The following is a 12,755-nucleotide window of genomic DNA, read 5'->3' as shown; positions in this document are numbered from 1 at the left end:
ACTTTTTTTATTAAAATAGAAATGATAGGTTTATCTATTCCAATTACTATCAATAATTTAGTTTAGACTCTAAATCAGTTATTATTATTATTTTTTTTATCCCACTTAATACAAACATGTTAAGTTCAAGTAAATAAATAAATATTCCTTGATTTGATAATTTTTCCAAGACAAACTTGTAACTGCCTAAATTATTAGAACTAGTAGCTACTGAACAATAAGTAAAAATTGATATTAGGATGTATTTTCAATAAAATGTTGTCATAATTTAAAAAAATGTTATGTTTAACTTAATTAAGTAGCAATTTTTTTCTATAATCACTTTAGATTTTTTGAGTTAATATATTATTTGTAAATTATTTACTTATGAATTAGCCATCAAATTAAGTTAATTTTTTTCATTAATTTCCACATCTGAGCATTGTATGATGGCCTAACTTTTGCACGTGCTTTTTCCTTTACTTTAAATTAATATTATTTTTCTTACGGATTTTAAAATTTATAGTGGTGTCTAGCTGTGAACAATATAGATTATGTAAAACAATCCATCCGACCATTTGTAAATGATTTGGGCATAACAAAATTGATGGACAGCTTAGCAAACTATAAGAGTGAAATTTCAGCAGATCATTGTAAAAAAACACTGGATTTAGTCGTTGATAATGCAATTGACACAGTAAACAACAAGATCATAGATCTTTTACAGACTGTTGTGAACAAAGTATGTTTAAACTGAATATTTTAGAAAAAGATAATTAACATTTTTAACACTACTCTTGTTTGGTTATGGTTTTTTTTTAGATGTCACCTGAAATAAGTAAATTTTTGATGGAAGGTGCAGAAGTTATTAATACAAACAATACTCATTTGGACAATTTAATGTTATATTTGGATGAAAATCTATGTACTTTAAGTAAAGAACTTAATGAAGAAAATTTTCAACGTATACTTGACATTATAGTTGATCAAATAGCAACAATAATGTATAATCTTATACAAAATAATTTAGAAGTAAGAAATTTGTATGATATTTAATGATTGAAATGACAATATAAATTATTTTTTGTTTGCACATTTTGATAGAAGAAGAAGCCACCTACATATTTTAGAAATCTAAGAGACAGTTTTCATATGTTGTTTGGATTTTTGAGAAAAGATAATAATACTGAATATAAGAGTGAAACAATTCAAAAGCTTGAAGCATTATTGCATTTACATACATTGGATACTGTAAACCTTATACATGAATACTATTTAGAAAGACTTCAAAAACAAAAGGAGATGCAAGATGCTAATGAAGGTGTATTAACTGTCAAATTGATATTCATTAACAATGTTCTCAAAGTAGACATACTAAATGCAAATGGAATAAAAGCAATGGACTCTAATGGTATTTAAATTTAAGTATTTACTAATCAAATATATATGTATATTGATGTATAAACCAGAATTTTCACAAGACATTGTTTTCAGGTTTCAGTGATCCATTTATTAAAGTACGTTTGTTGCCCAAAGATAAATTTCAACATGCTACTAAACCAACAACAGCAGTACAGAAAAAAACTTTGTACCCTTTATTTGATGAGTGTTTTAAAATGTTAGCATTGTTATAGCTTACAAAAAAATTTGTAATTTAAATAAGTAACTATTATATCATTGATTTGTTTACAGTCCTTTAACTCCTGAACAACGTTCTGAAGAAAATGGTTTAGTTATGTTTATAGTTAAAGATCAAGATTTCATGGGAATGACAAATGAGTTTGTATCTGAAACATTTGTACATTTCAAAGATATTCCATTCACACAGTTAGAAAATGACTTAGGTAGTGTACCTCAAATTAGATTAAAGCTGACGTCTCCTAAATCTTTAGGTAACTATTAATAAATTAATTTATCATATTTTATTACCAAATGGACATAAATATTGTTATTTATAATTTAACATATATATTATATATTTATTGCATTGAACCTAGATTCACTCAATAAAATGTAATGGAAACTGTAATAATTGTAAAATATTAGAACAGATTAACAGTATTAACTATTTAAGTATAACTATCGATAGTAAGCTCAAATGGGATATTCACATAATTAACTTAATGAATACAATTAGAACATTTTTTTTATATTTTTCATGATGTCAGGTTTATTTTTAATGTGAATATAAAATGCTTACTATTTTTATCCTTAGTTTATTTTATTGTTAGTTATGGCATTTGTTTCTGGGGACAAGTATATGACTCGCATACTTATCAATTTAAAACCACACTTAATAGATTTAATACAATTTTTGTTAATGAAACCTACTATTACAATAACTCTGTTTATTTGGAGCTTAACATTCTATGTATTTATAAATTATATTTTAGACATATACTATTAAGTTATTACAAGTTTAAGCATAATCTAGCCAGGGTGAATCACTCATATAATATCCATAACAAAGAAAATATTAACATTTGTGTATCTATTTTAAAAAAATAACTTGGTCTAAAAAGCTCTTTTCACACAGCTACTCAAATATGTAGGCAGCTTACTATTAATATTTATAACTTAAAAAATGTTTGAATGTTTAAATCATTTGTTGTTTAAACTCTAGATTTCTCGATTATTGATTTGTTATAACAACGTTAAAAATTATTAATATATTCATTGTTTAAATTATCTAAAAGATTTACAATTTACTATAATAATTATTTTTTTATTTTATCTTACTATTCATAATGTTTTGAACTGAAACTTATATACCCCCCCCCCCCAAAAAAAAAAAATAATCTCTATGCTTAAAGGGGAGTTGCAAACATTTATCTTGAATATTCATAATTATAAGTGTAAACTTGAATTAATTGCTAAATAAAATATCATTTATTATTATTATTTTAGATTCAACAATTCTTAAAGCTCTTGATACTAGATCAACAGACAAATTGGCAAAAGAATTTCTTAAGCGAGAAAAAATAAAAATTGCAGCATCAAATTCAACACCGAAAAAGTGACTACACTCTATTACGGGGCGAATTAAGCATAATACGTCCACATTGATGAGAAAACTTAAAAATTCATGTTGATTTGCTGTATTAATACATTAAGATTTAAATTTTATCAAAACAATTATAATGTAAGACTGAACTAGGGATGACATTTTTTTACTTTTTTAAAATTTAAATACAGCGCATGGCTGTGTTACAATATAAATAAAAGATAATATATAAAATAATTTTTAAGGTTAAGTATAAAATATTTAATATGTTAATATGCAGATGTATTTTAATTAATTAATTTTTAATTTCTATAAATAATTTTTTATATTTCTTAATTATATTTTTGTGTTTGGTATAGATATTGTATTAAATTATAACAAATATTTGGGGCAATATTAACATATTAGATAAGTATACACATTTTATATCAATAAATTGAACAAATACAAATTTTTAATAATAAAATTGCGTTTTATTTAAAGAGGACGTCATATCAACATGTATTGTCTCTGTCTTACTAATGCATACCATACAAAAATATACTTTAAGTAGTTCCAATTTTGTGCGTTAAGCTTTAATATTAGAATGAAATGATCTAATATCAAACTAAAAAGTAAAAACATTATCTGTGTTCTCTCGTCAATATTTTATGGTATTTTAATTTTTAAATGATTTATTAGCATTTTTGAATATTAATAGTTTACATACTGATAGTCATACTCAATCAAAAATTGAAATAAGTATTGTAAAAAACCAAGAAGGGAACAAAGATAATGTTCTTATCTTTAAGTTTGATAATAGGTTATTTAACTAATATATAAGCTTAACACACAAAATTGCTGAATTTATATTTTGGTATGGTATGTGTTAGTAACTAGTAAGACAGACAACACATGAGAGTATAATGTTCTATTAACACAAAATTAAAGACCATTCAATTATAAAACTTAATATATTTGAATATTTTCTCATAAATACAATATAACTAAGGCCTAATGAAGACTAAGGCACATCACTTACTGTGGGACAGAACATATTGATTTATATTAACATAGAAATTATAAAGGGGTTTTAAATAAAATTTAATTCAGACTTTTTGAATCATTCTGCTCCTGTTTATGTAAATAAGACTTACAACATAAAAAATAATAGTTTTGTTAAAGGTAGTGCAATAAAATATATCTATAATATCTGTCTAATAGATATCTTCAATTATAGTGAGAGTGAGTAGGTAAGCAAAAGTAATAAAAAAAAAAGGTAATAGGTATACAGTACAAAAATATTTAATAAGAGTTCAAAAAATATATACACATAAATTACATTTAAAAAAAAAGTATATTAGAAAATAAAGTAATTTAATTAATTTTTATGGATACATTTATGCAAAACAGTAATTAATAAAAAATATATAATATTAATATTATTATAAGTTATTTATAAATTCTATAAACAAGACAAATATGAGTAAGCATAAAAAATGTTATTCAGAGAATAGTATATTACATTAGCTTATGACTGGTATAACTAATATCTAACCTGTAAGTTATAAATTTTAAACATTTCAGATTTTATAGCAGTAAGTATTATTCTAGATTTTAATTATTTAAAATAGTGTAAGCAATAAAATATTTTATTACTTCATATGTCATCAAATATAAAATATCAGAATACAATATTAAGATACTAAAAGTACACACAAAAAATATAATATATTTCTTAAGAATGTAATAAAAATATAAAATATCAAATTACTCTGTAAATAAATCCTTTATACTTACAATTCATCCTTTTGATTATTTTTTTGATAAACAGGAAATGCCCAAAATTCACTAGGTAGACCATTTGAATCTCTTTCGCGTTTAACAAAAGCACTGAATGAAGATATACAATTGCCGATAAAATAATCTGCCTTGCCTAGTATTGCAAGATCTACATGCGGATTATCTTTATCGTATTTTACAGTCTTCAAATTAAAACTTGATAATGCATGTGATAGTTCAGGGATTAGATGATTATTATCAGAGGCTACAAAAACTGTACTTATGTCTTTGTCATATTTTCGAATAAGTCTTTTTAGTTGTTTCACGACTGTTTCAAATGTTGGATAACATAATTCTTCTGTAGCTTTTCCATATTCATTTCTATAGCCTAAACATTGTGGAGCTGAGAACAATAAAGAGTTCTTAGAGATATGTTCACAAGCCCTGACCCAATCAATACCATTGCGCAAATGAATACCAATAAATTTTCCAGGCTTAATTCTATTATTTATGAATGACTTTACAAAGTTATCAATTCCATCATTCCATTTTAAGTACTTATGAATCTCTACATTTTCTTTTTGTATTGGAAAACTTGCCGGAGCACCAACAAATGCCAATACTGGCCATTCAGATGATGGATACTTCTTGTGCCATTTAGATATCATATCATGATGGTATACATCATAGTTTAGAGGGGCATAAAATTCAGAAGATGAGAAATCAATACCATAAGTATCCCAAAATGACTCAAAAGGGTTCCCTGATTTGGCATTACATCCTTCTAATTCGCCTCTTTGCATATAACAAAATGATGTTCGACTTGCTGGTGGCCACGTATCATTTGAATATTTGATCATAAAGTCATTCATTAATTGAACTCTATGATATTCTAAAAGTGGATCTATTTTGAAGTATGTATCAAATGAAATTTGTACAGACTTCTGCTGACCGTACCGGTATTCAATCCAATGAGGTAATAAGAGTGTGCGATTTAAAGCTTTAGCAAAACCAATGGCACCCAGGAAGTGGTCGGCTTGGTTTCCAAAACGACCCATGCATGGACAATAGGCTATGTAACCAGAAGGATCTTGGGTGAATGCAAAATTTAAAAAATACATACCAAATAATAGAAACAATAGACAAGTACACATGTTTGATTGAAATTATGAGCAAATAGAACTAGAATAGATAACTAGATTAAATAAATAGTATACTACATTAAATTAAAATACAAGTATGCATTTTTTAAGCTTACATTGGAAATGTACATTTCATAAATTTAATTTATTCTTTTAAATGTATTTAAGTAAAAATTATGTATTATAGAAATAATCAACTATAATAATGAATAATTGTACTGTAATTTAATATTTATAACAAATTAATAAGTAATAAATATTAATAATAAAAATTAAAAACTATAAATTATAAATATATTAGTTTATTAATAACTATTTACTTGTCACCTACCTAAATTTATAAATGTATTTACTATTTACCCGTTATAGAGACCTCGGTAAGGACATTTTGAAAACAAATTTAAGTTTTTGATAACAGTAAAACACAGAGATAGCATTCAAACAGTAGCAAGAACAGAACAAAGACTGTAAAATGATTTTGGTGTATTATGCTGGCCACACTGTATAGTTCAATGGCATGGTGATGGCTGAAGGGTGAAGACGGTACTAAATAACATGATAAAATTGTAAAAAACTTGCTTCGTTGAGTTTGTCGACTGGTTAGTGGTAAAATAAATAATAATAATATGCCAACTATTTTCTGAGTATTTGGCAATTAAAGTAATGACTTGAAGTCAAAAACTGCCAAATTATTAACACACGTTAATATCTATTTATTTTAAATTGATACTTTTTTCTAGTTAAAAACTGTTTTGTGTAAAAATGTCTTCAAAAGCTGAAAAAGACAAACAGAAACAAATACAAGATAGATGTCTATCGTTGCTGAACCAAATGTTAAAAGATGACGATAACAAGTACTGTGTAGATTGCGATTCCAAAGGTAAATAGGCATAAAATGTTACATCCATTACTAAATATTCTGTAATTTATGTATATTTTATATTTTATAAAAAGAACTCGCCCATAAATATAAACAAAATAAAATTAATTAATTAATATTACTGTTTACAAAATAATTACTAATTTAGGACCTAGATGGGCTTCTTGGAATTTAGGAATATTCCTGTGTATAAGATGTGCAGGTATTCATAGAAATCTTGGGGTACACATTAGCAAAGTAAAGTCTGTGAATTTGGATTCTTGGACTCCTGAACAAGTGGTGGTATGTACACGTTATTTATCTTAAGTGAACAAATTACATTGTTTTTACAAATTAGTAAATTCTATAATTACAGAATTTGCAGCAAATGGGAAATAGTCGAGCCAGAGCTGTGTACGAAGCAAACCTACCAGATAATTTTAGACGCCCACAAACTGATTCTGCATTAGAGGCATTCATTCGTTCAAAGTATGAACATAAAAAGTACATTGCCAAGGAATGGGTGCAACCACCATTACCTAAAGTAAAAATGTCAATAATTTCATTAATATTATTATTTTTTAGCTACATTTAACTATTGAAATATATTTAATCAGTAGTTCACCATTAAAATCATTTAATTTTATATCTTTATTATTCAATTAATCCAAAATATACTTATCAGAACAATTTTATATTTGACCATGTAATAATTTTCCACTTACATTTAATATTAAAATAATTATTTTTAAATAATAAGGTTGGAGGTACTTATTCAAATAAAATCAACAAAAACTAAGAATTTATTTATTTATTTCAGACAAAAATTAATTAGAATTATATGATAACAATAAGTAAATTATTACATTAATAATAGCTGATACGTATACCAACTGAGCTAAGCTCGTATCTTGTATACAAAGTTTTTATAGATTATAATTCTTATAATAGTAAGATTATTAAATAGAATACTTATACAATTAAAGATACAACTTAATTAATTAATGTTATACAGTAGTTAAAAATTTCATGGAACATATTTTAGTAACAAATTTAACATATACACATTGGGATAAGATATTATAATTATTATACATATTCACTTTTTAAAATTTAATTTATACACATTTATAATTGTTTCAATAATTATTATTATAATTTTTACATATTACATTTGTGACTGATACATAATATTTTAAACAAATTCATTGATATTCAATACAATGTTATTAATAATTATGATTATTGTTTAAGAAATTATTATCAACTAATGATTATAATACTGTTGAATACCTGTGTATTTACAATCATAGATCATAGTTATTTCCAATTGGTATGTAAAACATAAAAAAAATACAATCTTATACCAACAAAAATATTATGTAAATACCTTTATCTTAGCAAAAATTATTTAATAGAATTTAAATGTATTTTTTGGCTTAAATTATTATATTATTTTTTAGGTCAATTGGGATAAAGATTTAGAAGAAGAAGCTGAAAAACAGAAGAAGAAAAAGCGAGAGCCAAAACCTGGATCAATTATGCGAAGTGTGCCTTCAATTGTGCCAAATCCATTACCTAAACCTATTTCTTTAAGTCCAAAGTTATCATCAAACAAGAAACCTATTTCAACTGATTCAAATCATTCCACTGATCTTCTCGGTTTGGGTAAATAATTAAATTTAGTCTAAAATTATTCAAAACTGTTTAAATAAATAAATTATTAATATTACTATACAGATACTCCTACAAAAGATTCAAACCCTACATTGATAGATACGTCCTTCACATCTTCCAGCTCAGATTCAACAGATCCGTTCAGTAGTTTTTTAAGTGCATCTATTTCTTCTACTACTACTTCTCCCCAAATTCAACAAACTATTGACCCAATGTTAGGCCGTTCCACTGAAGAGGAAAACTTTTTCAATCAACCAACGACAGCTACAAAAAATAAACTTACTACCGATTCTATTTTGGCATTATATGGAAAAACATCATCCCCAAATAACATGGCCACAAGCCAGTATACAAGTATATATATTTTAAATATAATATTATATTGATATTAGAAATATTTTTATTTGTGTATTAGGTCAAAATAACGGTTTTGTTCCTCCTCAACCGCAACAGCCATTTTTCAACGCTTTCAATAACAATGGATTCCAAACAATGCAACAGATGCAATCCATCAATAATCTTGTAGGATTAAATATAAATAATTTACTGTATTTTAATTATGGCTAAAAATCAAACTTTTTGTTTATTAATCTAGGGAAATTCTATCAATTCGCTATCCAATAACTCTATTGATTTTAACAATCATCAGTCATCAACAAATTCTAATTTTACATCAAATCCATTTTATAATATGGCTGCAAAAAATGCACCAACTCAATTTATTAATCAAGTAAGTGATGTATTGAATTATTAAGATTTAAACTGTTCAAGTTAAATAAGCTTTTATTTAGTTTTATTTTTTCAAAGCACATTGTTTCTAAGTAATGTGTATATTGTATACCTATAACTATTTTATTTTCTTAAAGTTTAGATTTTTTGAAATAAGAAATATATAGTTTCACTTTATTTTGTGTACAATAAATTATAACAAAATACAATAAAATTAGTATTGACATCTTATTAAAAGGATGTCATACCCGCATGTGTTGTTTTCGTCTTACTAACATATATCATAGTAAATTAGCATTCAGTAAAACCGGTTTTATGTTTTTAACTTAAATACTGGAGTCAATTTATCTATTATTAAACTTAAGGTAAGAATAATGTCAAGGAATCACGTAGGTTTTTATTGATATTTTTATTTTAAAATAAGTTTGGACATTTTAAAGTTTTAATATTTAACATAGCTATAACTCACTTTATAATGAAAACACCAATAAAAACCTATGTGATGCCCTAAATAATATTCTTATCTTTAAAATTGGTAATAAGTTAATTGACTCCAATATTAAAGCTAACAACCTAAAATGGGTTTTGCTGAATGCAATATTGTTATGCTAAACGTTATTAAAAAAGGAGACAACACATGCAGGTATGACTCCTTTTTTAAAATAATAGACACTTAAAATTATAGATTTAATTGTTAATTTTACAATCAAAATAAATGTATTTCTTTACACATATTTAGTAAATTATTATGTTTCATTTCAATACTTGATACACAGATAACATTATTATTGCCATATAAATAATACTATTTAAAGTATTTTTTTTTTAATTTTTAGGGATTAGGGTCTAGAAATTAATTTATTTACATGTCTTTATTGGAATATCCAATAATAGATAAATATCACAACAAATTTAATAAATTGGACATAATCGTATTTTATTTTCCTTTACTTTTGAGCAAATATTCATGAAATTGTACTTAAATATATTGTAATTTTAAATTGCATGTAGGTTGTTAGTTATTAATGTATATTATTAATATATAATATTAAGAGGACGTTATACCCGCATGTGTTATCTCTGTCTGACTAATGTAGATCATACCAAATTTGCGTTCAGCAGAACACATTTTGTGATGTTAGCTTTAATATTAGAGTAAATTTACTTATTATCAAATTTAAAGGTAAGAATATTACCTAGAAAATGTCATATGCTTTTATTGATATTATAATTTTAAAGTTAGTTATAGCTATGTAAAATATTACAACTTTAAAACATTCATAACTCACTTTAAAATGATAATATCATTAAAAGCATATGACATTTTCTAGATAATATTCTTACCTTTAAATTTTATAATAGGTAAATTTATTCTAATATTAAAGCTAACACCACAAAATGTGTTCTTTGCTATGATCTACATTAGTAAGACAGAGACAACATATACGGGTATAACGTCCTCTTAACCTAATCTATACAATAAATATTTTATTATTATTGATCATAATAAAAACTTAATACTTAATAGCTAGATAAAAAAAAATTATACAAGGTAATTCAATTCAGTGTCTATACTCATTATTTTGAAAATAGTTTTTTTTTATAATTTTATTTCATACCAAAACAATATTTTTTATCATTATCATTTTTTAAGTCTTTAATTTTTTTTATTGATATTTATACTTTTGATTTCTTATTTCAAAGCAAAGTAGTTTTAGAGGATTTTGATGCATAAAAATTTAATTTGAAATGAGTTAATTAGTTATAACTTTTAAAGTTAAGATTAACAGAGTAGTGATCCAGTGGTACCTCGAAAAATGTTGAACTAAGACTTAGTTGATCTAAACTGTGAATAATTATAAGTTACAACTTATAAATTACTTATTCAAAATTTAATTTTTATAGAATGAAATACTCCATATACTATTCTGCTTTTGGATTTGAAGTTAAAAATGTATGGTGCTATTTAGTAAAAACTTTAAAAATGATAACATCAATAAAAAAAACTAAATTTTTTCAGATATTTTGTTTTGAAATAATATTAAATTATGAAAAAAAATATTTTCAAATAAGTTAAAAGTTTGAAATAATAAGTGTAGAACTTAAATGGTAGGTATATATTAAACTTAACAATTTAATATATACCAATAAATTAGTTATTCGTTAGGTTTAGGTCTGGAGTTGATCCAAAAGTGTATCAAGGTTTTTAAATGTTTTGAGGTAAAGTCAGTCTGTTTGCTATTGGTAGCATTTGATCAATATGTGTTTAATGGTAAGACTAAAACCACAGAATTATTCTCATAATGGGTTCTTTTTAGTCATTAAGAAGTTGGTCTTTTCATAGACATAATTTTTTTTTTAGACTTCACAAATTATATTTTAAAATTGTTTTTTACTTAACAATTAATATTTAATACCTAATAAACACAAACAATTTTCAAATTTGTGTAAATTTTCTTTTGGTTATACATTAATAGTTAATAATTTTTATGCGTGTGGAAGTTGTGTGTCTACACTCACTTGAATTTATATCAAAAAACTTAATTTACCTCCTTATGAATTAAATTTATGTAAATTATTGTAATAATAACTATTTGTGTAACGTATAATGAAATTATAATAAATTATTTGAACCAATTTATTCTGCAAAGCAGTGGAACCATAACTATTTATTTTGCATTGTGCATACTTATTAGTTATTACTTTTTAGTTACCATACTATAATAACCATGCTTATTAATTTGTAGTGAATACCCACACAATTTTAATTTGTAAATACACTTTTAGGAGAACCCTGTAGTGAAAAATAATCAGTTTTCAGTATTTGATTCTTCAAATGATATAGTTCATGTAAGTAAATTTACTTTTAAATAATATTTTTATTGTCTTTATTATTTAATTTTTTTTTTAACAAATTTTCATATTTTCTAGTTGCCGCAACAAATGACAATGCTGAGTTTGGGGCATGCAAAAACAGCTCCGTCAACTGTTAATGGTTTTACAGACCTTTCTAATGGATTTACGGACCTCTCTAATGGCTTTACAGATCTTACCAAACCATCACAGACTGGCCAAACACTTTCACCTAATTTATGGCAGTAGTTACAATTAGTTGATTGTTCATAATCATTTTGTTACACTAACATTTTAAATTTAATACAAGTTAAATTAAAATACTTTTTTATTGGAAAAATGTATTTATAATTGTCACTTGTAAATTATGAGACGTTACATTTACATTTTATGCGTATTTATAACGCCCTGCTTTACCTTTATACTCACGGAACCGTCCAATAAATCGGTATGTAAATAAACGTATTAAAGTAAACCATATTTAAATGTCTAAAAATATCTACTGATCTATTTGAAATAAAAAACTTACGTTTCCTCTTTAATTATAATTTATTGGTTTACATATAATAATTAAATTGTATTTCAATGAATCGCACTATAATTGTACTCTTATGAAATACTCATAAAATTATTATACTATTATGATTTATGAAGCTCTTTAATATGCTATGTAATAATAACAAAGGTATGCAAAATATTTTTAATTTATGTACACATTTTTAATCAATTGAAATACCTATATAATATCTAT

At 24.5% G+C, this 12,755-nt stretch overlaps 3 protein-coding genes across 7 annotated transcripts in view; 2 read left to right on the top strand and 1 right to left on the bottom strand.

The window, feature by feature from the left end:
- The window catches only part of LOC113548393 (protein unc-13 homolog 4B), a 34,823-nt gene extending 31,585 nt beyond the window's left edge, over positions 1–3,238 (top strand). For 3 of the 4 annotated variants that reach the window (XM_026949252.1, XM_026949255.1, XM_026949256.1), the window contains 6 exons: positions 506–721; positions 802–1,011; positions 1,084–1,390; positions 1,474–1,597; positions 1,672–1,871; positions 2,887–3,238. In XM_026949252.1, the coding sequence (XP_026805053.1) occupies positions 506–721; positions 802–1,011; positions 1,084–1,390; positions 1,474–1,597; positions 1,672–1,871; positions 2,887–2,999 (1,170 nt within the window). In that variant the 3' untranslated portion in view covers positions 3,000–3,238. The remainder of the gene's footprint in view (positions 1–505; positions 722–801; positions 1,012–1,083; positions 1,391–1,473; positions 1,598–1,671; positions 1,872–2,886) is intronic. The other variant, XM_026949254.1, reaches the window with a different exon arrangement.
- A 1,267-nt stretch (positions 3,239–4,505) lies between these two features.
- On the bottom strand, positions 4,506–6,101 carry LOC113547865 (GDP-fucose protein O-fucosyltransferase 1). Its single transcript, XM_026948413.1, has one exon. The coding sequence runs from the start codon at positions 5,896–5,898 to the stop codon at positions 4,759–4,761; it is 1,140 nt and encodes a 379-aa protein (XP_026804214.1). The 5' UTR covers positions 5,899–6,101; the 3' UTR covers positions 4,506–4,758.
- A 276-nt stretch (positions 6,102–6,377) lies between these two features.
- Positions 6,378–12,546, top strand: LOC113560724 (stromal membrane-associated protein 1). Of its 2 annotated transcripts, XM_026966773.1 has the most exons (10): positions 6,378–6,485; positions 6,627–6,766; positions 6,915–7,048; positions 7,122–7,289; positions 8,209–8,413; positions 8,486–8,776; positions 8,838–8,944; positions 9,018–9,152; positions 11,939–12,001; positions 12,083–12,546. In XM_026966773.1, the coding sequence occupies exons 2-10, from the start codon at positions 6,649–6,651 to the stop codon at positions 12,251–12,253; spliced, it is 1,392 nt and encodes a 463-aa protein (XP_026822574.1). In that variant the 5' UTR covers positions 6,378–6,485; positions 6,627–6,648; the 3' UTR covers positions 12,254–12,546. The 2 variants fall into 2 exon arrangements, with proteins under 2 accessions (XP_026822574.1, XP_026822573.1); XM_026966772.1 differs by lacking the exon at positions 6,378–6,485 and having other exon boundaries at positions 6,492–6,766.
- Positions 12,547–12,755: the final 209 nt, after the last annotated feature.

This window comes from Rhopalosiphum maidis, chromosome 1 (genome assembly GCF_003676215.2).
Source record: "Rhopalosiphum maidis isolate BTI-1 chromosome 1, ASM367621v3, whole genome shotgun sequence".
Lineage (NCBI taxonomy): Eukaryota > Metazoa > Arthropoda > Insecta > Hemiptera > Aphididae > Rhopalosiphum > Rhopalosiphum maidis.
This window is presented reverse-complemented; position numbering and strand designations above follow the sequence as displayed.